The 25,417-nt window shown below is 44.4% G+C and overlaps 2 protein-coding genes across 5 annotated transcripts in view; one reads left to right on the top strand and one right to left on the bottom strand.

Annotated features, from left to right (window-relative positions):
• The window catches only part of KNOP1 (lysine-rich nucleolar protein 1), a 12,685-nt gene extending 5,104 nt beyond the window's left edge, over positions 1-7,581 (bottom strand). Inside the window, exons 1-3 of one of the 4 annotated variants that reach the window (XM_008584059.1) lie at positions 7,431-7,581; positions 4,686-5,599; positions 1,523-1,591 (exon numbers count right to left, since the gene is read on the bottom strand). In XM_008584059.1, coding sequence (XP_008582281.1) covers positions 1,523-1,591; positions 4,686-5,599; positions 7,431-7,581 — 1,134 coding nt within the window. Of the gene's footprint in view, positions 1-1,522; positions 1,592-4,685; positions 5,600-6,700; positions 7,287-7,430 lie in introns of those variants that run through there. The other 3 variants (XM_008584061.1, XM_008584062.1, XM_008584060.1) reach the window with 3 other exon arrangements.
• On the top strand, positions 7,580-25,417 carry LOC103599885 (IQ domain-containing protein K-like; the record flags this gene model as incomplete). The annotated part of the gene is made up of 4 exons (XM_008584070.1): positions 7,580-7,739; positions 22,358-22,416; positions 24,446-24,578; positions 25,320-25,417. Coding segments are annotated over exons 1-4 (450 nt in total), but the record flags the coding sequence as incomplete, so codon positions are not given.

The following is a 25,417-nucleotide window of genomic DNA, read 5'->3' as shown; positions in this document are numbered from 1 at the left end:
ATGGGGTGACCATTTATGTAGTTTAAAACTACATAAAACAAGAGAAAAACTGACAGCACCTAGATGAAAAGGAAAATGAAGGAATATACAACATAGAGTTAACAGAAATTATCCCTAGGTGGTAGGATTTCAGGTGGGAGTTTTTTCCCCCAAGTATATTTCCCATTTTTTAACATAATAAACTTTTAGTATCTTATGGGAAAAACAGAGGAAGGGGTTCACATACACTGAGGCCATCTCAGTCATTCCAAATGGTTAGAAATTTTCTTAGAAATTATATTCAATAGGCACAAATAAATACAAAGCACAGGCAGGCCTTGCCCATATGAAATGCACGGGCACTGTGCTGGGGGCCTAGGAAAGGAGCTGAGGAAGGGCCCAGGGCCTGGATGTGTCAGGGCCTGGATGTGTCTGGCCTCTGCACGTGTCCACCCGGTCACATTCCAGCAGCACTGCCCTGGCAAGCCAAGTATGACTACGACCTACGGAAAGGCTGGTGGGCTTCCTTTTCTGGGGGCCAGCACTTTGTGCCAGGCCCTGGATGGAGGCTCAGTCATTGATCTCCTTGGCCTCACTATGAGGTTTCCTCCAGACCTGGACTTGAAGTCTTCTCCAGGAAGAGTCCCCCAGTGCCCTAAAGCAGGTTTGGCACTTCGGCATTTCTAGGTCTCTCTCCTCATGCTCAGCCCACTTCTAAATGCTTGCTCCATTTTCTCTCTCTCTCCCAGAGCACAAGGGCCATGGGACAGGGGCCATCTGGGCCTCACACCCTCACACTCTGCAGCTTCTCTCACGACACTGACTCAGCTCTCAGCAATTCCTTGCTGATGAAACATGAGGACGGCAGTCAGGGTAACGCTGCTGTCTATTAAGCACAGACACGAGGCCTTCCAAACACAACCTCATGTGGTCTTCACAGCAACCCGTGCAGCACGTACTGCCATGATCCCTACCCCAGAGGGGGAAGCGAGGGTCAGCGAGCTTAGTGCCTGGCCAGGTCCCCTGGTTAGTCATGGTCCAACGCCAGGCCTATGTTAGGCCTCTGTCCTGCCTTGGGATCCAGGGTCATAAAAATACCCCACTTCCAGAAAGTCCATTTTCACATAGGACACATTTGCAAGGGGATCTGGGCACGACAAAAGTTGGTTCACAACAGAATAGCTTCTCCTCTACATGTTCCTGAATTAGCCCAGGAGGCGGCAACCTGAGGGCCTGGCTGAGCATGTGTCCCCCACCCCAGCTGCAGGGTCTGAGGGACATGCCCCCCACCCCACTGTGGGTTACAGGGAATGACTAGGTGGGCCAGGCGGCTGGAGGGGTCTCCTGGCATGAAGTATGGGAGGGTGTGAGTTCCCTGCCCTGGAGGTGTGCCACTGAAGTTGGCCAAGTGGACTTTGGAGTCCCTGGTGTCTCTGAGACCAAGATCTTGCAGCCTGGTAGGCGACAAGCATACCTCTGGTGGGAAAGGGGGGAGTGGTGGGCAAGAGGCACGGGAGGGGCACAAGGAAGATCTGGGCCATACCTGATCTATGTGCATCTCGTCCATGTTGCCTTTCTTTTCCAACACCACCTCTAAGTCTGTGTCTGGCTCCTGCGTGAGAGGGCAGAGGTGGGTAAGGTTCCAGCATACAAGGAACAGCCTCAGCCTCAGGAGCCCAGCAGGGGCCAGATCTAGACAAATCGCAGAAAAGACCCAGACCACAGCATCACCCCAACCCCAGCCACCTAGGTAACATCTCCCAGTCGACAAAGCCCTTCCCATCCTTTCTCTTCCATGATTCTCCAGCCCAAAATGGTGACAGAATGAAGAAACTGAGGCTCAGGAGAGGTAAAGTAACCACAACAAGGTCACCCCATGGCTCAGGGACAGGGCTGATTCTCCTGACTCTGGGCTTGGTGTTACCTGTCAGAGGAGAAAGGCCAAGGGCCTGGCTGATAGCAGTGGGGTGGGGCTGGCAGGGCCAGGGAATGCAGGGGTGGCTCAGGGATTTGCCAACAAACTGACCACTCGATCCCACCCAGTGCTCTCCTCCACACCGCCACCACCAGGTCCTGGTCACCACATTCTCTCCTGTGTGGACAACCATGACACTCTCCAATCTGCTTCCCTACCCCCACCCCTGATCCACTCTACACTGCCATTCAATGCGCTTTAACAGCTCAAACAGATCATGTCCCCTCCCTCCCTCAAGCCCACTAGGGCTCCCATCTTGTTCATATGAAAATCCAGGCTCCCCATCACTTGGCCCCTGTCCACCTCAACTCTACCACTGCCCAGTTCACCCAGCGCCCGCTGCCAGGCTGCTGTGTCCCTCTAGGACTCTGCTTGCCACTCCCTCCCAGGGAAGGCCAAGGCCCACGCAGGTGTCAGCTCCTGTGCTGTGTCCTCACTGGGCCTACCCTGACCATCAGCTCGCAAGACATCCTCCAACAGCAAGACCTCAGGCCGGACACTGTCCCCTGGTCCCTTGGTAATGACATCTGCTGATATTTCGCGCATCCTTCAAGTGTGCCCTGCGGGGCACCTGGCATCACACAAGTGATGATCCACAGGTGACTCTCTTGGTTCGCATCACTTGTGCAGACCAGAGAGACGTGTGCATCTGCCTGACTCTGCAGGCTGCTCTGGCAGCCCAGAAAGTCCCCACATGGGAGATGGTACGCAGAAGGGACTACATTTCTTTGGGCTCCTGAAAGGGACTCTAGATTCTGATGGGGGCTGGCCTCCAAAGCCTCTAGGGTTCCTCCTAGCCCCAAGTTTCTGAACGAAGGAGGCTACTGGTGACACAAGTCTAATGGACTAGCACAAAGCTGGGGGAAATCCAGCAACCAGAGCTAACTCCTGTCGACTCCCAACATGGAGGCCACCCCTGCCCTCCCCAACCCTCACTGGCCACAGATACCCTCCTGATGACCCAGCTTCAGTGGGTTCATCCCTTCAGTCGGTATTAATGAGCCCCTTCCTCTGTGCCAGGCCCACCCATCAGCCATCATTACTACGCTGCTTGAGGGCCACAGGACAGTGGCTGGTCTGAGTTCACCCAGCTAGTTGGTGCAGAGTTGGGAAGGGAATCCAGGGCTTGTTCTAATGGAAGACAGTCATTTCTTGGGCTATAACACTGGCTTCTGTGAAAGGTTCCATAGGGATGTATGTAACTCCAAGCTCACAAGCCAGACTGTGTGGGCTTGAATCCCAGCTCCTCCTCTTACCAGCAGGATGACCTTATTTAGCTCCCTTGAGATTCAGTTTCCTAGTCTGTTTTTTTTTTTTTTTCCTTTTTGTCTTTTTTCGTGATGGGTAACAGGATCACAACCCTCAGTGTCGCGCCCATACCGCGACCGGCAACGGGATTGCAACCCTCGGTGTCGCGCCCGCACCGTGCTCAACCAGTGAGCCGACCGGTCTCTATATGGGATCTGAACCCTCGGCGGGAACGCCGCCACGCTCCCAAGCGCCACACTCTACCGAGTGCGCCACCGGGCCGGCCCTTCCTAGTCTGTTAAATGGGGATAACCACAGCAGCCAGCTCACCAGACTGGTATGAGCATGAAACAGGTCAATACGTGATGAGCACTCAGCACAGTGACATGCATACAGTAAGTGCTCAAGAAACCTGAGCCACCAGCCACTCTGATGGGCCAGTCATCTGCTTGGAAGACATGTGCCACGAAAGCAGGCACATACCATGCAACAGGACACACACGATCCTGTTTCTGCACACATGTCCACGTGCACACCCTGAGGACAGGAATGGTGGCCTGGACCTATGGAGGCACAGCTGGGAAAGGCTGGGGGTCTCCACCCTCCCCTCCTCCACTCAAGGAAGCCTGTCAGGATGGAGAAAGGGGGTCTCTGTGGTTTTCACCAGGTCATCTCCCATTCCCTTACTCCTGGGAACAGGATCCCACTTCTCCTTTCAGAAACTGCCTCCCCATCACCTCAGATGGTGCACTTTAGGTGGGACTGACACCCTCAGCCCCTCACCCCTGGTTTCAGATCAGGGCTTCTGGCTGGAGTAACCCAATTGAGGCCTATGAGAGCAGCCCTGGGGCTTTTCCTGTAATCGTTCTAGAGGGGCCACTCTTCTTCCTTTCAGGGGTGACTGAGCTACTGGGATGAAAGTCTGGAGCTCCTGGGGATACCTAGCCATTGGGTGGGGGGTGGGGAGTGGGGAGGAAAACTTGGAGTAAAGCCAGGATAGAAAAAAATACAAAGCCCAGGGCCGAGGAAAGCCAAACAGGCATTTCCTGACATCCCAATCTATGTGTTTCCTAAAGTGCATATACTGAGCTCAGATGGCTACAGGTACAATGTTATCTCAAACTATTTGGATCCTGAGTTTTGGATAGCAAGTGGCAAGAGTTCAGAAAGCAAGGGATTCATCTGAAATGTCCCAATTTATTCGAATCCTGAGTGCAGACAGTGAAAACTTGAGTAGGGTTTTGATAGCAAAGGATACCTGTATTAGTGATGCTAATACACAAGCCCCTGGATCCAGCCATGCCTGAAGTTAGCTTTCCAATGACATGTGTCCATTAACCCCCTTTTCTGGCTGAACTCAATTTAACCAGGGTTCTGGCAGCTAAAAGCATGAGTGCCCTTGCATGTGCAAACATGCACACACACACCCCCAATTCCCACCCTCATTCTTCCAATTCAGAGTCATTTCTGAAGGAAAACCTACCTCCTTCCAAGGGTCTCCTGCCACCTTGCTCTCTTTCTTCTTCTTTTTCTTCCTTTTTAGAGGCAACTCCTCAATGACTGGCTGCTCTCCCTTTTTCTTGGACTTCATCTTCTTCTTTGTTGGGGCCTTAGGGCCATCTCCAATTGGGATGTATTCTGGAGCCTCAACTTTGACTGGCTTCTTTTTACTTCCTTTCCTAGGGCTGCTGTTCACGGAACTAGAGAGCTTGGAGGAGACTAGGAGGGTGTCTCTCTCCTGGTGGATTTTTTTTTTCTTCTTCATCTTCCCACTGTGATCCCTGGGGCTCCCCTGCTTCCGTTTCTGCACCAAGGCTGCCTGGTCCTCACCCTCCTTTCCCACTGGGCAAACAGACAGAGCATCCCTGGCCTCACAGAACCAAGAGTCCTGGACTGAAAAGGCTGCAGTGTCCTGGGCCTTTTTTTCCTTCTTGCGTTTTTTGAGCTCCTTGCCAGCTCTGGCCACCTCCTCACTCTGTCTGGGGTCTGGGGAAGTCTTTATGCCTGAGCCATGGGACACGGTTGGAGATAACAAGGACTGCCTCTTCTTTTTCTTCTCCCCAGTGAGGTTCTCCAAGTGACCGAGGGCCTGCTTCCTGGGGCTGGGTGACTTCTCTGTCTGTCTGATACACAGTGTAGTCTCAGATTCTAGGTGCTCCTCATAAAGGGTGCTGTGGCCCTTCTTTTTCTTCTTTTTCTTCACTAGAAGGATCTCAGGTGCCTGCCCTTGGGCTACATTCTTAGAGGGGGATGTGGCTCTTACAGGACAAGCATCAGCGAAATAATCGTTATTTTTTAAAATTGAGTATTGAGTCTCTGGTTCTTTGACTACCTTCTTCTTTTTTTTCTCCAGGAGCCCAAGGCCCAGGTCTACTTTGTGGGTCTTGGTGATCATTTCTAAAAAAGAAATGGTACAAGTTATGCCCATACCAAGCCACTCTGTGTTCAATTCTACTAAGCACTGCCAAGAGTCATGTTTCTATGAGTAGACGGTCTGAAATACTAGGGGGAAATGGTCATGATTCATTATGAAGCAAAAGGAAATATGATAGAAGTAGCACCAAGTTTAAATTCAGACAGTGCTAGGTTCAAATCCAAACCCCTGTCTCACCTTGAATCAATCACCTAAACTCCCTGAGCCTCAATTTCCCCATCTGGAAAATGGTGAAAAATAACACCTCCTTCCTCAGAGGAGTGTTGGAAAGAATAAACATTTGGACAGTGGGAGGGAAAGGTCAGGAGCTTCTCCATTGTGCAGCCTTCTTCAACCTCAGAGTCCAGAGGGTCCACACTGGACATGGCTCTCTCTTAGCAACTTCAAAGAGCCAGGCCAGGCCTGGACTATAGCTCAAGTTCATTCACAACCCCCTCCAGGAGCACCTGGAGAGTCACAGTAGTAACTATACTCATTCATTCATTCTTGTCTATCTTGTTTCCTGGTGTGTTCCTAGAGCCTGGCTCAGTGCCTGGCACATAACAGGTGCTCAATACTCACTGAACAACTGACTGAATGAATACCAGAGCTACAGAGATGAACAAGGTAAAACACCAGCCACCAAGAAGCAGGTAGTATAACAGCTTATAAGGATATAGATGATAAAAGCAAAGACAGCAGTAAGGTCCAGGTGATGGAAGTCATGTAACCTGCCCTACCAGTTGTCAGAAAAGTTTCTGAAGAACAGGTTTCCAGCTTGGGTGATGCAGGATGGGGGTGTTAATCCTTGAGACAAAGGAACAGAAGGTGGGGTAGCTGGAGGAGACAGGCTGGGTTGGACAGATGCCTTGAGAATATCCAAGTAGAAATGTTCACTGATGAACAGGTGGTCACCTTTCTGAGGCTCAGGGGCGACTGCGCTGACATGAGTGACATAAAAAATATATGGATGGTAACTAAGCCTTGAACAGAAAGAGCTGGAGACAAGACCTCACGAAACGCTGACATTTAAATAGGTGAGCAGAGGAACAGAGGCTTGCAAAGGACAAGGAGAAGGTGCAAACCTGGAGAGGGGGGTTGAGTCAAGGAAGCCCACAGTACTTTAGGATGGGGGAGTGGCCAAGAGGTCTGATAAGAACAAAGAAGCCAAGGGGAGGTGGGAGGTCAATTTCATCTCCTTCTCTCCCCATCTTTGCCATTCGGAAGACTGCAGTTCCCCCTTCTTCAGCCCTGCAACTCCAAATGTATTCACTCGAGGAAAAGGGAAGAGGAAATTAACCTTACAGAGCATCTCCTGCAAACGATTTCTCCCAAAGCGCTTTTAAATTCCCGCGATAGCCTCGTGATGATCGGTGTGAATATTCCACCTCCGAAGCTTTAGAGATTTTAATTCACTTGCTCAGTGTCCCAAGTCAGCAAGTGGCAAAGCTGGGATTCGAACTCCAGCCCACAAGACTTCAAGAGACCGTGCAGCAACACCCCACTCCCACCGCAGGATCACTAGCTGGACGCAGGGGAGCCAGGAACTAAGATCCGTCCCTTCCAGGGCTCGGCTGCGCCATAGCTGCAGCAGAAACACAGCGAAGGATTACGCGGGGCCCCGGGCCGAGCTCCGAGGAGGGAGAACTTCCTGGAGGCGGCTGTTTCAGGGCTGGGGCGGGAGCACACCGACTACTGGGGGGTGTGTTGGGGCTGCAGGTCGCCCGCTTTTACCCCCTCTTGCCGCTCAAATACCCAGGCCCAATCTCCAGACTCCGCGCCGACCCTCCTGCCTGGCTCTCCCCAACCACTCACCCGCAGGCCAAAAGTCCCCACTTCCACGTGAGAGCCCGCTCCGCCGTGACCCGGAAATCAATTTCGAGTCCCTGGCCCACCCCCTCGAGTTCCGGCTTTTTCCGGGTCGCGGCCGCGCGGCGAACGCGGTTGCCGTAGAAACCGCGGCCATGGCGGCGCCGCCACAGGAGCCGAGGGGCTCCGCAGACTCGTTGGTCACCACCCGGAGGCCAGTGCCCACTGTGTCGTCCGTATCCCACGAGCTGCCTGTCTCGCCGGGGCAGGTCGCCGAGCCTCCGGGCAAGAGCCTGTGGGAGCAGATCTGCGAGGGTAGGCAGCCCGGATGGCCGAGAGGAGCGGGACCCGGGTGGCCGGCCGGGGACCGCGTTTTCTGGGCTCCCTCTGTGCGCCAGACGGCTGACGTGCCAGGCCGCCGGTCAGCCTCGTCCCAGACCCGCCGGCCTCCGCGTCTTACGCACGGGTAAACTGAGGCTCGGAGAGGCCGGCCCGAGGTAGCGCAGCGTGGCCTCCAACCTCTATCCGTTGTCAGGTCGACGGCAAGGGAAAGCAGAATAGAGAAAGCCGTGTGGTGTGGACCAGGGGTTCTTAACCTTTGTTTAGTGAGCAGAAAAAAGTGGCTGGGGCGGAGACGGGGACCTTGTTAAAAACGTTCCCAGGCCCCGCTCACAGAGCTTCAAATGAGATCTAGGGAAAACGCACTTTTAACGAGCATCTAGGTGACTCTAATGGAGGTAGTAGGTGGCCCACATGTTGAGTAATCACGGTGTAGACAAACAGGTTTTAATCCCTTCTTGCTTCTAACCTTTAACAACCCCAAATGGCGGTTAAGCTCACCTTCCTTTGTAGACCTACACATTTGTTGATCATGAGGCCCTACAGTACTCTTCACTTTCACTGGGTAAGCTATGTAACTTGCTATGCTTTCTGTAAAGTGGACATAATAATGGCACCTGTTTCATGGTGTTAGGAGGATAGAACGAGATAGTCACACAAAGTGCTTAGCAAACTGCCTCATTTACAGCAGGAGCTGAATAAGTGTTAGTTCCTTTTTTTTTTTTTTTTTAAGATGACCGGTAAGGGGATCTCAACCCTTGGCTTGATGTTGTCAGCACCACGCTCAGACAGTGAGCAAACCGGCCATCCCTATATAGGATCCGAACCCGCCGCCTTGGTGTTATCACCACCGCACTCTACCGAGTGAGCCACGGGCCGGCCCCAATCAGTGTTAGTTCTTAATAAATAGTGTTGGGTGGTGGTTTTTTTTCTTCCCCCTCCACTAGGCTGTAAGCTTCTCAAGGTCAAGGACTCAGAGTGTTCATTCTTGTGGCCACCATTACTATCTCAGCTATCTGAAACATTGCTGTCCTATAGAACTTTCAGTTATCTGTGCCGTCAGATATGGTAGCCACTAGCTATGTGTAGTTATTGAGCATTTAAAATGTGGTTAGTGCAACTGAGGAACTGAATTTCTTATTTTACTTAATTTTAATAAATTTAAATAGCCACATGTGGCTAGTGCCTATTGTATTGGACAGTACAGATTAGTAAATATTTATTGAATGGGAAAAAGATGAATGCACCAGTACTGAAGGAGCAAGAGCAATGAGTTGAAAGAAATGGAGAATACTGAGGAGTAAGAGAATGGTGGAAAAAGTGAATAGATACCCTGAAAGGCCGTCTATTTTAACCCCCATTCAGTGCTTAAATTCCTTCTCTAGAATTACATTGCACTAGAAGAATCTGTTTTATTTTGAATGTTCTTGTAATTTCCACCTTACCTCTTAGTCCTTACTGCTTGGTACTATGACCCAAGGAGCTAATCACTCTACCACAAAGAATCCACTCAAATATTTAAAGGTAATGACTGTGGCTGTCTTTTTTCCAGATCTTTTACTTCTCCAAGCCAAACAGTTCTTCATAGCACAATTCACTGGTGGGGTGTTGTCAGGGAAGTTGCTCAGCCTTATCTGTAAGAGGCAGATAATTGGTGTACCTACCTCACAGGGCTGTTGTGAGGATCACATAAGATAATGTATGTGAATGTGCTTAGCACCGATTCCAGCATTTAGAAAGTACTCCATAAATGTTCATGATTGTCAACAAAGAAACATGCTTTGTGTTGTGTTTCAGAATTAGAGTTTATTTGGGTGAAACAGGCCTGTAGGGAGAAAGCCAAGATGAAGGGTTTTGGTGCTCTCTGAAAAGCAAGTGAATCGATGCTTTTTTATTGATTGATTATAAAGTGATAGAGATACCAAATGAAGTCAAAGATGGCAAATTACACACATGGGCATTGTGATGATGATTATAACCAAGAAGAATAAATCCAATTCTTAAACATTTAACAATCTAATTTTCTTTAACAAACAGAATGAGTAAATTCGGTTTCTCACAACAAACATGAAAAACAAGCTGTGTGGTAATCCTATCTTTGAGGTTAAGTATTACATTCTGTTCTGATATCTCCATTTAAAAAATAAATTATCGCAGCAAAAAGACGAGCCAGAAAAACTTAATTTCATGAAGACAATATGGGTAAATATCTAACTTAAACAGATTGTCCTACCTGGCTAATGCTCTTGTGAGCGTGCGTGCCTGCCTCTGTAATTTATTTGTGTTATTCAGTTTTCTCTCTAATCTTTCCAGTGGCAACTAAGGGCTTTGTATTCTCAAAAGCAATTGTGTTAGTATCAATAAACTTCTTTCCTGCCAGGTCTTCTAATTAAATCTTATAGTGGCTGTGACTTACAATGTTTAACTATGGTTTTAACTAAGACTGAATCAAAGTATTTGGGGCTTCCAGTTTTCTGTTTTGATGTTGCTGTGATTACTCTCATCAACACCTTTATTATTTTCTTTCGTTCACCACTTAGACATTCGCTGGCTTCAGCTCTCAGTGCTATTATAAAATCTGGTCCCTCATCCCACCTGCCCAATACCAACATGAGTCTGTTCTGAATTAATGCTTGTTCCTCTAGCACAGTAGCTAAGCAAGCCAGAGAAAAATGACACCAACTGGCTCTCAGCACTCACTGCTCATTAATCAACATCCACCACTGCCTTCTCCCATCACACACATCTACTAGTCCAAGCTTGTAACTCCCTTCTGAAATGTTCTGTGACACCACTTAGTATAGGAAGCATTCACCGAGAAGAGGCAGGCAATCAGGGCTGGGGAGGGAATCCTCCAACTTCCTTCCACCAACAAACACGTTTGCATCTGTACACACAGAAGAAATATTCACCCTGCTGCTCACCGCTCACCCCTCCATCTGTGCTTTGGTACCACCCTCTTGCTATCCCAGGATCCTGCTCTATCACTCACCTCCTCTACTACATCTTTAACTTCTCTGCTGGCTTTTCCCTCCGAACACTCTGGTTTCTCATCACAGGAAAAACCCCTACCTTGATCCCATATCCTCTTGGCTCCTATCAGCCTCTCTTCCCCTCCCAACCAAGCTTCTGGAAAGAGCACACTACCCTTGTTCACGCTATTTTCATTCCCTTTCTTTTATCAGCCCAGTGCAGACAAGTGTCTACTTCATTTCTCCAAAGGAAGTATTCTCATACATTCAGCCAACATCTATCTACCAGTGCTGGGAACTGTTTTAAATGCTGGGCTGGGCATGACTCCAGGCTTTATTCTAGATACCAGCAACCTATTCTTTACCATCGTGTGTACTCAGCTGCCCAGTCCAGAAACAGGACTCATCTTACTCGCTTCCCTTTCACTTCCTACGATCCCCATGCTTGTTCGCCATCCTTGTAGATTCTGACTGCTTAACATCTCCCGTAATCACTACCTGCCTCTGCTCCCCACCCCACCAGTCCAGGAGATCTGGCCTTTACAACTCCCTGCTTGGATTGCTACTGTAGCTTCTTAACTGGGACAAGCCTACTTCCGGACCATATTCCACACTCTCCCACAGGATCCTCTCTAAAATTCAGATCTAATCACATCATGCTATGATCTACAATGATTTTAACAGCTTTCATGATAAACTACTTAGCTTAACGCCTAGGTCCCTTAGTGATCTGATCCCTGATTATTTTTCTTGGTTCATCATGTACCATTCACCCATATCATCCTGACAACAAACATTTATTGAGCTGCTCTCTATGTGCCAGGCACTGTGCTAGGTGCATTACTTCTCATTTAAGCCTCACAGCAATTTGGTGAGGATTTTGCCTGTTGCACAGATGAGGAAATTAGGCGTAGAGAAGTAAGGAAACTTGCCTGAAGTAAGTGGCAGATTGGGCCCAAATACAGATCTGTTTGACACTCAAGTGCAAGCCCTTAAGCAAGGTACCACTATGCTTCAAACTGTGGACTGGGAGCACCTACATCACAATCTCCTGGATACTCGTTAAAATGCAGATTCCTTGGCATTAAACTCCCCTCATTTCATCCTATTTGCAATCTTCAGTAATTGAAAGATTGTGAACATTTATAAATTTTTTTTTCCTTTTTGTCTTTTTTTTTTTTGTGACTGGCAATGGATCGCAACCCTCAGTGTTGCGCCCGCACCTCGCTCAGCCAGTGAGTGGCCGGTCTGTATGTGGGATCCGAACCCTCGGTGGGAGCGCCGCCACACTCCCAAGCGGCGCACTGTAGCAGTGCGCCACCGGGCCAGCCCTATAAATTTTAATATACCTGATTTTCTTAAGTGCTCCTAATGCAGAACAGAGCAGATAAGCAGATTTTTCTAAGCATCAAAGCAACTGTTACAAATCTAATGAATCAAGTTGTTTTAAAAAGTTTAATACTCTCTACAAGCTTAATCAGGTTCTTTTATGCCTTTTAGTGTGTAGTAGCATCGTCTGTAATCAATTATATACTTCAAATTTAAATCATAAGGCTGAACTGACAAATTCTCAAATATGCCAGATTCTCTTAAACATTACAGAAGCTTTGCTAACACACACATCAGACTGTCCTGAAGCTACTGTATTTTCCTGTACTTCTACATAATCATTTCAATGCTACAAGGGTGTTTCAAAGAGTTTGTGGAAAAATAAAATTAAAAGTTACTATGAATCTTTCCATGAACTTTTTGAAAACCACTCGGATATCTTTTGTGATCATATGACAAAGAAGTTTGTATCTTTTCCATCAAGTTTACATGAACTCCTAAGAGATTCCATTGGAAAAAATATAAATGGCAAGTAATAATTAAGCAAATGCGAATAAAAGTAAAATATCATTTTAAATGTGTATAGAATTGATTATACTTTAGAGAAACAGGCAGTCTCACTATTAAGAGTATAAATTCTTATAAATTTTTTGGAGGAAAGTTTGGTAATTTGGCCCAGATTTTTTTTTTTTTTTGTCTTTTTGTCTTTTTCCGTGTCCGGCAACGGATCGCAACCCTCAGTGTTGCCCCCGTACCGGACCGGGGACCGGCAACGGAATCGCAACCCTCGGCGTTGCTCCCGCGCCTCGCTCAGCCAGTGAGCGGGAACCGGTCTGTATGTGGGATCCGAACCGTCGGGCGGGAGCGCCGCTGCGCTTCCCAAGCGGCGCACTATCCAGTGCACCACCGGGCCGGCCCTGGCCCAGATTTTAAATTATTTTTTCCTTTGACAGAACAATCCCACATCTAAGAATTAATTCTACAAAAATATCTGTGTAAAGATGCTCATTGCAACATTGTTTGAAATAATGAAAAATTGAAACAACCCAAATGCCCAATAAGATGACATTTGTTAAATAAATGTAGCACATCACATAAGTACCAGCATTGAAAGAGATCCAAGATCCAACACCTAGAATGGTTCCTGGTGGGTAATAGGCTCTCAATAAATAAGAATGAATGAACAGGGAGTCAGAAGTCGCTTGCTATAGTGTTTGTTTTGTTCACCCGTACATCATTCCTTCATTCATTCATTCAGCAATTATTCTTTGGAGATATAATGGTGAGCACAAACAGGTACTTCTCTTACAAAACATACATTCTATTAGAAAAGATACTCATTAATTTTTACAATTTTTTTTTTTTTTGTCTTTTTTTGTGTCCGGCAATGGATCACAACCCTCAGTGTCGTGCCCGTACCGGACCGGGACCGGCAACGGGATCGCAACCCTCGGTGTTGGGCCTGCACTTCGCTCAGCCTTTGCGCCCGCACCTCGCTCAGCCAGTGAGTGGGAACCGGTCTGTATGTGGGATCCGAACCCTAGGCGGGAGTGCCACCGCACTCCCAAGCGGCGCACTGCAGCAGTGCGCCACCGGGCCGGCCCTACAATTTTCAAATAAGGGGAAAACTGATGTGAGTTATGCAGAGAGGACACAGTGCTATGAGGTTCTGTGCTTGGGCAATTTGACCTAGTATGGGAGATTTAAAGTAAATAAATGTATTTGTGTGCTATATGTACATATTAGTAAATACTTTGGAAAAGATATGGTTGGATCTATGCCAAATCTAACAATGATTATAAGGTTGCAATGGAATTAAGTATGACTTTTGCTCTTAATAAGACATATCTGTATTATTCGAAATTTTCTTTCAGCATGTATTGCTTTTTAAAATTTTTTATTTTTTAAATTATGATTATGAATATTCATGAGATACAAATTATCAGAAATTGCTTTTATACCCTGTGTCCCCACCCAATTGTCCCCCAACCACCCTCCCCCTCCCCCTCTCCCCCCCTCCACTTTGCAGCCCTAGTTATGTTCCCTCCTTCTGTAAGACCACTGCACTGCTGTGGTCTTTCTTCCCTTCCTTCCTTTATCTCTTAGCTCCCACATATGAGTGAGCACATGTGATATTTATCCCTCTATGTTTTGCTTATTTCACTCAACATAAGTTTCTTAAGGTTCATCCATGTTGTTGCAAATGGGAGTATTTCATTCTTTTTTTATGGCAGAATAGTATTCCGTGGTATATATATATACCACACTTTCCTTATCCAATCATCCATCAATGGATATTTAGGCCGGTTCCATATCTTGGCTATTGTAAAAAAGAGCTGCAGTGAACATGGGAGTACAGGTATCCCATCAACATGATGATTTCCATTCCTCTGGGTGTATACCCAGAAGAGGGATTGCTGGATCGTATGGAAAATCTATCTGTAGTTGTTTGAGAAGCCTCCATACTGTTTTCCATAGTGGTTGTACTAATTTACAGTCCCATTAACACTGTAGGAGTGTCCCTTCTCTCCACACCCTTGCCAGCGTTTGTTATTCACCATCTTTTTGATTTTGGCCAGTCTAACGTGGGTGAGGTGGTATCTCAATGTAGTTTTAATTTGTATTTCCCTGATGACTAGTGATGTTGAGCATTTTTTCATGTATCTGTTGGCCATTTGTATGTCTTCCTTTGAAAAATTTCTGTTTAACTCCTTTGCCCATTTTTAATTGAGTTAATAGTTTTTTTTATGTATAATTGCTTAAGTTCTATGTATATTCTGGATATTAATCCCTTGTTGGATGCATAGTTAGCAAAAATTTTCTCCCATTCTGTAGGTTGTTGTTTCACTCTGTTGATTGTTTCCTTTGCTGTGCAGAAACTTTTTAATTTGATATAGTCCCATTTGTTTATTTTTTCTTTTGCTGCTTGTGCTTTTGGGCTCATGTTCATAAAGCCTGTGCCCAGACCTAATTGCTGAAGTGTTTCACCTATATTTTCCCTTAGTAATTTTACAGTTTCAGGTCTTATACTTAAACCTTTAATCCATTTTGAGTTGATTTTTGTGTATGGTGAGAGATGCATATCTAGTTTGATTCTTCTGCATATTGATATCCAGTTTTCCCAGCACCACTTGTTGAAGAGGCAGTCTTTTCCCCAATGTAGATTTTTGTTGCTTTTGTCCAATATAAGATGGCTATAAGCCTGAGGGGTGATATCTGGGTTCTCAATTCTACTCTACTGGTCTGAATGTCTGTTTTTATGCCAGTACCAAGCTGTTTTGGTTACAATAGCTTTGTAGTATAATTTGAACTCAGGTAGTGTTATGCCTCCAGATTTATATTTTTTTGCTCAGGATTGCTTTGGCTATTTGGGTTCTTTTGTTTTTCCATATGAAAGATAAGATTGTTTTTTACATTTCTGTGCTGAATGAATGTCATTGGTATTTTGATGGGGATTGCATTGAATCTGTAGATTGCTTTGGGTAGCATAGACATTTTCACAATGTTAATTCTTCCAATCCAGGAGCATGGAATATCTTTCCATCTTTTTGTGTCTTTAATTTCTTTCAGAAGTGGTTTGTAGTTCTCATTGTAGAGTTCTTTCACCTTCTTGGTTAAATTGATCCCTAGGTATCTTATTTTTTTCATGGCAATTGTAAATGGGCTTACTTTCTTCATTTCTGTTAATTCATTATTTGAGTATATAAACGCTACTGATTTGGGGGCATTTATTTTGTATCCTGCAACATTACTGAAGTTATTAACCAGCTTTAGGAGTTTTTTAATAGAGTCTTTAGGTTTTTCTACATATATTATCATGTCATCTGCAAATAGAGAAAGTTTGACTTCATCTTTTCCAATCTGGATTCGCTTTATTTCTTTCTCTTGCCTGATTGCTTTGGCTAGTACCTCTAATACTATGCTAAATAGAAGTGGTGAGAGTGGGCATCCTTGTCTTGTTCCTGTTCTGAAGGAAAGGCCTTCAATTTTTCCCCATTCAGAATGATACTGGTGGCAGGCTTGTCATAAATGGCTTTTATTGTGCTGAGATATTTTCCTTTTATACCTAATTAGCTGAGAGTCTTTATCATGAAGTGATGTTGAATTTTGTCAAATGTTTTTTCAGCATCTATCGAGATAATCATATGGTCTTTATCCTTGAGTTTGTTGATGTGATGCATCATATTTATTGACTTTTGTATGCTGAACCATCCTTGCATTGCTGGGATGAATCCCACTTGATCATGGTGTATAGATTTTTTAATATGTTGCTGTATTCTGATTGCTAATATTTCATTGAGGATTTTAGTATCTAGGTTCATCAAGGATATTGGCCTATAATTTTCTTTTTTTGTTATGTCTTTATCTGGTTTTGGTATCAGAGTTATATTGGCCTCATAGAGTTTGGGAGAGTAGCATCTGATTCAGTTGTTTGGAATAGTTTGAAGAGAATAGGTATTCTTTAAAAGTTTGATAGGGGCCGAGCCCATGGCGCACTCGGGAGAGTGCGGCACTGGGGGCGCAGCAGCGCTCCCGCCGTGGGTTCGGATCCTATATAGGGATGGCTGGTGCGATGCGCTCACTGGCTGAGCGCGGTGCGGCCGGTCACAAAAAGGACAAAAAAAAAAAAAATGTTTGATAGAATTCAGCTGTAAAACCATCCAGACATGGACTTTTTTTTGTTGGAAGATTGCTAATTACTGCTTCAATCTCCTTGCTTGTTCCTGGTCTGTTCAGGTTTTGTATCTCTTCTTGGTTCAGTCTTGGTAGTTTGTATGTGTCTAGAAACTTATCCATATCTTCCAGATTTTTGTTGTCATACAGTTGTTTATAAGAGTCTCTAATGATTCTTTGTACTTCTGTGGTATCGGTTGTAATGTCTCCCTTTTCATTTCTGATTTTTGTTATTTGAGTCTTCTCTCCTTTTTTTGTTGTTAATCTAGCTAATGATTTGTCTATTTATCTTCTCAAAAAAACAACTTTTTGTTTCATTGATCTTTTCTAATGTTTTGGGGGTCTCTATTTCATTTAGTTCTGCTCTGATATTAGTTATTTCTTTCCATATACTATATTTAGGTTTGGATTGTTGTTGATTTTCAAGTTCTTTGAGGTGTAGTGTTAGGTCGTTTATGTGAAGTCTTTCCATTCTTTTGATATAAGCATTTATTGCAATAAATTTGCCTCTTAGCATTGCTTTTGCCATATCCCACAGGTTTTGGTATGATGTATCTACATTTTCATTAGTTTCAATAAATTTTTTTGATTTGCTGTTTAATTTCTTCTTGGACCCATAGGTCATTCAGGAGCCTATTATTTAGTTTTCATGTATTCATATGGCTTCCAGTATTTTGCTTATTGTTTATTTCCAATTTTAGTTCATTGTGGCCTGAAAAGATAGTTGGAATGATTTCAGTTTTTAAAAATTTACTGAGACTAGATTTGTGACCTAATATGTGGTCTATCTTGGAGAATGTACCAGGAGTTGATGAGAAGAAAGTGTATTCTTTACTTGTTGGGTGAAATGTTCTGTATATATCTGCCAGGTCCAGTTGGTCTAGGGTGTAAATTGAATCCTGTGTCTCTTTGCTGACTTCTTGCCTGGAAGATCTGTCCCATACTGAGAGAGGGGTGTTCATATCACCCACTATTAATGTATTAGGTCCTATTTCTTTCTTTAGGTCTAAGAATGTTTGCTTTATATATCTGGGTGCTCTGGTATTGGGTGCATACAAGTGTATGATTGTTATGTCTTCTAGCCGGATAGATCCCTTTTTCATTATATAATGGCCTTCTTTGTCTTTTTTTATGTTTTTTGGTTTAAAGTCTATTTTGTCCGATATAAGAATAGCTACTCCTGCTCATTTTGGGTTTCCATTTGCATCATATATCTTTTTCCATCCCTTCACTTTCAGTCTATGTGTGTCTCTACAGGTGAGGTGGGTCTCTTGAAGACACACATACTTGGGTCTAGCTTTTTAATCCAATCAGTCAGTCTGTGTCTTTTGAATGGTGAGTTTAGTCCATTCACATTTAGAGTAGTTATTGACAAGTGTTGCTTAATTCCTGTCATTTAATTGTTTCTTGTTTAGATGGTTTAAAAATCTTTTGATCATTATTTCCTCTTTTATTTCCTTTCTTCAATGTTCTTTGGGAATTTAAGGTGGGGTGATTTAACTTCTTTCTCTTTCTTCCTGGCATTTTTGTTTTAAGAGTGGGTTTTGCTCTTTTTTGTGTATTTGTGATAGTCATCACCATTATTCAGATTCCAGGTGAACAACTCCCTTGAGAATTTCTTGCAGGACTGGTTGTGTGGTGGTGAACTCCCACAACTTTTGTTTGTCTGGGAAATATGCTATTTCTCCCTCATTTCTGAAGGAGAGCCTTGTGGAGTAAAGAATTCTTGGCTGGAAATCTTTTTCTTTTAGTATTTTGAATATATCATTCCATTTTCTTCTGGCCTGTAGGATTTCAGTTGGGAAGTCTGCTGTTAGTTTGATTGGGGTTCCCCTATAAGTGACCTGACTCTTTTCTCTTGCTGCTTGTAGAATTCTCTCTTTGTCTTTGAGCTTTGCAAATTTAACTATAATGTGTCTTGGGGAGGATCTTTTTGGATTGAATCTGTTTGGGGACCTTTGAGCTTCCTGGATCTGATGGTCTGTATCTCACCCTACACCTGGGAAGTTTTCTTTTACTACTTCCTTGAGGAGGTTTTCAATACCTTTTCCTTTCTCCTCCACTTCAGGAATACCAATTTGGATGTTAGAGCACTTGAAGTTGTCTGCTAGCTCTCTTAGATTTTCCTCGTTATTTTTAATTCTTTTCTTCTTTTTTTGTCTGCCTGAGCTATTTCAAAAAGACCATCTTCAAGCTCTGAAATTCTTTCTTCAGCTTGCTCTACCCTGCTGCTCAGGCTCTCAGTTGTGTTTTTTATTCAGTTGAGTGAGTCTTTCATTTCTAGAAGTTCTATTACACTCTTTTTTATGGTATTAATCTCCATGTAGATTTTGTCCTTCATATTCTGGATGTTTTTTCTTGTTTCATTGTGTTCTCTAATTAAGTCTTGTTGCTTTGCCCCCCACGGATTTGTCACCCCTCTTCCCCTGGGTGACGGAGCCACAAAGGATTACTCAAAGACCATCTCTTCTGAGCAGTGAGAAACCCCAAAGTGGTTAATCTCCCCCTGGAACCCTCAAGCGAGAGGCATCCCTTCCTTGGGAAATTAACCCCGAATTGGAGTTCTCTTCCTGCATTTATTTTCCAGACCAGGAAGTTACAGGAAGAGAACATAGGTGGGGTTATAGTTTAACAATATAGGCTGGTAACTTTCAGTGAAACAAGCCAGATGACATTCCAGTAAGGCAATTAAGTGGTCCTATCAACAAAAGCTTTATCTTAGCAAACATTCCTTCTTACAGCAGTTTCTCAGTATCTTTACATAACAATCAGTAACTAGTCTATCCTTGAGCCAGCAACCTTGCTGAGCCACAAATCTTTTTCTTACACCAGAGACTTTATAGCCTGAGGAAAATTTCCAGTCCTCTGCGAGGTCAATATTTGAAACTGCAAGGCTTTGGAAAACCAGGCCCTATGAAGTACATTTGCTTTAAGAATCCTCTACAGAGTCTTCCTTTATTTCTTCAAGTTTTCTTAAGATCATTGCTTGAAATTCTTTTTCAGACATTTTGAGGATTCTCTGTTCCATGGAGTCTGATTTTGGAGGATTACTTTATTCTTTTGGTGATGTCATTTCTTCTTGATTGTTTGTACTTATAGTATTTTTTTGTTGACGTCTGGTTATTTGGTAGAGGGTTTGCTTCTTCTGTTACACTGAAGTTGGCTATGGAGTGGTCCTGGTTGCTACTGTGGAGGTGAATTTTCTTTGCTTGACAGTAGGTGTGGTGGTGGTTATGTTTAACCACCTTGATTCCTGTTCCAGAATCTGTGGTCGTAGAATGAGCTCTTAGTGCCGCACAGTTCTGTTGGGCATAACTTGGTGGGACAGACCCCACAGGCTGGTGCTACCTGCCAAGACCAAGGAGGGGGGATGAAAGGGCCACGTCTAGACATGCGGTGCCACTGCCACTGCTGCCACTGCTGGTCTCACCTTGGTGTGGGTTCTGGAGAGCGGGCCCTACTCACCCCAGTTGCCACAGTGATTTCACGTAGGAACTGGCCATAAAATGGAAAATTGAAGGACAGATTCACTCTGATTCTGGGACAGCTGCATCTGGCACGGGCCTCAGGCTGCTTCTACTCATGGCAGAAAAGCAGCAGGCAGCTGGTGGGTACAAGGAGATCACATGGCGAGAAGAAGAAAGAGAGAGTATGTATTGCTTTTGTAAGCAGACAAAGGCATAAATGTGTATATGTTAAGCCCAAATTAACAGTTTTCACACTATGCCAGTGTTTCTCAAGGCAGTGGGGGAAGCGGGATGAATTTACATGCTTGCTCAAGAGGAAGAAGAAAAGTGGTTGAGCTACAGCTGTATGGTAGGCAGAATTCTAGATGGCCCCCAAGATTCTCGCCCCCTAGTGCACATACCTCTCATTCTGTCAAACGCTAATGTAGGTGTTGCTGTGAAAGGATTTTATAGTCATATTTAAAGTCCTTAATCAGTTGATTTTAAATTAGGGAGATTATTGTGGTGGGCCTGACCTAATCAGGTAACACTTTTAAAAAGTCAGAAGTCAGGTTCAAGAAGAGACTGCTAGCCTTTAAGTAGGCACAACCATGTTGTGCATTGTCCATATCAAGGACTTGAGGGTGGCGTCTGGGAGCCTAGGGTGGTCCCCAGGTGATAGCCAACAAGATAACAGGGACTTCAGACTTACAACCACAAGAAACTGAATTCTGCCAACAACGAGTGAGCTTGGAAAAGGACCCCAACGCTTAGATAAGATCAAAGCCATACACTGCCAGCAAAAAGGAGCATGCCAAAAACATCACCTCCATGTGAGTGGCCCACCACAGCCACCACTATAACCATGGCAGCCACAAAAGCAGCTAGATGCCCCAACCACCACACAGATGGTCCACCAGCCACTGGAGTGCATGGAAACAAGGAGAGTCACCAGCAGAGATAAAGAAAAGAAAAGGACGTCTCTCTCCACAAAGCCCTTTTCAGAGTGACAGAAGAAGTATCTGCTCTATGATAATATTGGGGGACCTGATCACACCTCTCAACATTGGACAGATCATCTAGGGTAATTAAAGGGGGTGGGGGAGGGAGAGGGGGATGGGGAGAGATTAGACAAGGGGCATAAAGAATAATTATGATTTGTAACAATATGTATGCTAGTAATATTGATTAGATCAACATATCTCAATGTTGAACCCAAAAAATTTGTATAATGAATTTTGATTCAATAAAAATTAAAAAAAAAAAAAAAATAGATCACAGCCGTGGCTGATGCCTTGATTTCAGCCTAAGGATGCCTTGATTTCAGCTCCATCCCCAGGCTCCTGACCCACAGGAACCATGAGAATAAATCCATGTTGCTGTAAATTGTTAAATCTTTGGTAATTTGTTACACAGCAATAGAAAATTAACACAGCTGGAAGTGGGAATCAAAATCACTTATAACTGGCAGCCTGAGGTATCTATCCCCAGCCTGATACTTAGGATTTAAAAAAAGAAGTTGAGAAATGCTGTACTACCAGGTAAGTAGGTAGGTAATGGAATAAAACTTGTGTCCAGTACAGTGGTATCCCATCAATACTGTTTTGCCGAGAAATTTTATTTTTCCTTGTAAGAGAACAGGGAAGGTGGTTAAGGGAAGAAGTCACTGCAAAGATGTAATTGCTTTGAAACATTGACCTTTCCAAAAATATTTTTACTCGTCTTTCCTTTAGAGACATACTAATATAGCTCATGAGCATTTCTGTCCCTCTCTCAGCAGTAAGTGTTCTACCCTGTAGAACCTGTGTGGAATGTTCTTTGCCTTAGTCTCTTCTCCATGTATGCTATTGGCATCTTCCCTTAACCACCCTCCCTGTTCCCTTCCTCCCTTTATCATAACATTTGTGCAAAATCTGAAGTTGTATCCTCTCGGGAAGAGTCTCATGCTCTTACATAAAGCCTTGACTCTTTCATGTGAAAGACCAACCATCTCTTAACCATTTTAAATAAGGCAGTTCACATTAAATATTAACCTGTAATGGCCAGTTGTTTTCTATTTCTGTAAACCATCCACCAAAATAAAATTTAAGAATGTTTTATTCAGAGAAAAGAAAATTACATCACAAACTGCAATAAAATATAAAATTGAGGATTGTTTTTCCCCTCCCTTTAGAGTATGAAGCTGAGATACCTCCTTTTCCAGAAGTATATAAACAAGAAGCTGTGATTACTGTGAGTATTGCCCAGGCCTCAACCTAAATAATAGACTCTTATATGAGAATAGCACTGCAGGCCAGTGAACCTCAGACAGTGTCATGGGAGGTGGGAAAAGGAAGGACCTGGAGATAGAACCAGAAACTTGGGGCCAACCCTAGCTCTGCTACTAACAGTGTGACTCAAAGAGTATCACATAACCTTTTTGAGCCTTAGTTTCTGCATCTAGTGAGTGGAATAGCCAATCCTTGACTAACTCCCAGGGCCTCTGTGGGGCTCAAATGAGATTCTGGGTGAGAAAGGCCTTTATAGTGGATCTAACACCATATCCATGTTGGGGACAGTTGCGGATAGAGCAGGTTTCTTTGCATGCCAGGGTGGGCAAGATGAAGGCTGGGCTGAGGAGAGAGGGCCAAGGACAGGGCAGCCAGGAAGGGAGGCCCTCAGGAATTAAATAGGGACTTAATGGAGCTTAAATTTTTTTAAAAAAGCAAGTCTCTTAGAGAGAACAGAACTTGAGCAAAGTCACAGGGATGGAACAAAAATCTAAGTCTTTAGACTTCCAATAACTTCCGTTACTACAGCTGCCTCTGACACAGGTTCTTGTGTCCAAAAACTCTTTGTTGTTCTGTGATTGTTTCTTTTTCATAACATCCTGTTCTTGCTTTATGGATGTAATTCTTTCTCAGATTTCTCTGCAGATACTAATTACAGTTCTCTTCCTTTAATTTTCTGTGCTTCTTTCAGGATTAGTTGATCTGCTTATAGATGGTCTTTGTCTTTTATGCTGTTGATTTTCTTGATCTGTGTAGGGAGTTTTGATTGTTGATTCAAAATTTAAATTGGGGGCCTTAGTGGATTTTTCTTTATAGCTGGCATATTAGTCAGGGTTCTCCAGAGAGACATAACCAATAGGATATATATATATAGAGAAAGATAGATAAATGAGAGGGGACTTGTTAGGGGCATTGGCTCACATAATTATGGAGGCTGAGAAGTCCCACAATAGGCCATCTGCCTCAGAACCAAGGAAAATGATGGGGTAACTATCAATCTGAGACCAAGTAGCCCGGGGGCTGCTGGAGTGTGAGTCCTGGAGTCCAAAGGCCAGAGAACCTGGAGATCTGAAGTACAAGGGCAGGAGAAGAAGGCCATCCGGCTCTGGGAGAGAGAGCAAGGAGCAAGACTTTGCCCTTCTTTCACCTTTTTAATCCTTGTGGGCCTCCAGCCAATGGGATGGTGCCCACCACATTGAGTGAGGGTGGATCTTCCTTACTCAGCTCACCAACTCACACAGTTTTGCTTTCTCCAGAAAAACCCTCACAGACACACCTGGAAATAATGCTTTATCAGCTCTCTAGGTGTCCCTTAATCCAGTCAATTTGACACCTAAAACTAACCATCACAGCTGGTATGGTTTTCTTCTACTGCTGTACATGTGGGTTTGTTTTCTGGATAGGTCTCGTCTATGAGTAGGAAAACACTGACCAGGTGCTCATGGGGAGTGATTGTCCACTAGAAGTCTTTTCTTCAGGGTGAGCAGGCAGGGTCAGTGATTTGGGGTTGGACAGGGGTTCTCCAAATTAATGGTTAGTTTTTTGTTTTTGTTTTTGTTTTCTTTTGGCCACCAGCATGGCACCCTAAGTAGTTCTTCTCCTTTCTTCGTTTCATTTGTTTATAGAAGAGTCATTGTAGGGGTTTGGATCTGGGTATTAAATGCTGGTGTGAATGTAGCTTTGTGCAGATCGAGTGCGATAGAAGCAGGAGGAAGGAGACTGTGGGTAATAGGCCAGGGGAGGCCAGCCACATTTCCACTGAAGCCCAGAGATTTGTTTGCAAATCTCTCACCCGCAGGTGGTCCTCCCATTCTTTTCTCTATTAGCCATTTTTATTCTTTGTCATTTCTAAGTGTCTCAGAAGGGAAGGGAGACAAAGATTGTGCTCAGTGTGTGCCCTTGAACCTAAAGTCTGATGCAGAGTTTTATTCCTTTGTAAAGTTATTTTAAAACTGTTTATGAGTTGACTCCCCTCCCCCACCCATCACCAGGTTGATTCACCATTCGAGGAAACAGTTTCACATGGCGTCAATACAGAGCATTATTTTCCAGTCCCCCGTTTAACCGTGTTCTCACATGTACCCTGTCCTCAAGATAAACTGGAAACAGCTGATCCAAAAACATGTAAGTAAGGAAGTGAGATTTCATCTTCTATAGTTTTGGGCTTGTAACATTACAAAACCCCAGAGTGGGGATGGGGGTGGACAGATAGTCCTCAGGAAGACCACAAACAGAAGAAAAAATGTGTTCTTGTTTTTATTTTTAAGAGAAGAATCCTTTATTCCACTGAATTATCTTTAAGTCTAAAATGTAATAAAGAGACTAAAAACAGGCATACTTTGAGTCTTCGTTAAACACGAAGCAGGGTAGAAAAGGGTAAACAAATATAAAAAGTGGAAGAAAATATTGTGCTGCCCTTCTTTGTGTGTAGAAGCCAGAGGTGTAGGCTGCAGATCTTCCTTCCTGAGCACCAGTTCCTTGGGCCTTTCCTGGTGCCAGGCCCTGTCCTCCTGGTTTGTTCTATGCCCTCTGCTAGTGTGCTTTGGGCCTTGGCCAACCACCGCCGCCATTACTGTGGCCATAAGACCCTATCCATTATACTCCCATCCCCAATTCCTCTCTGACCTTAATTTCTACCACACTGGCCTCCTTGCTGATACTGCCTCTGGGCCATAACAAGAGACTCAGAGGGACGAACATTTTAAATTTCTTTAGTAATACAGCCCAACTTAGTCTGGAGCAAAATGTAACATTTAAGGTCATATTGGATGAACGGTATCTTTTTTTGGTTCAGAAGTAAATATTTCTCCCAGATTAACTTGGGCCATTTGGGATTTGCAGTGGGAATGTTTTTTGTTTGTTTAGGTTCCCCCAAAGAGTATTTGGAAACTTTCATCTTTCCAGTTCTGCTTCCTGGAATGGCTAGGCTGCTTCACCAAGCAAAGAAAGAAAAATGTTTTGAG

Source organism: Galeopterus variegatus, unplaced genomic scaffold, assembly GCF_000696425.1.
Source record: "Galeopterus variegatus unplaced genomic scaffold, G_variegatus-3.0.2 Scaffold3138, whole genome shotgun sequence".
NCBI lineage: Eukaryota > Metazoa > Chordata > Mammalia > Dermoptera > Cynocephalidae > Galeopterus > Galeopterus variegatus.
Note: the sequence above shows the minus strand (reverse complement) of the source record. Positions and strands in the feature narration are given on the sequence as shown.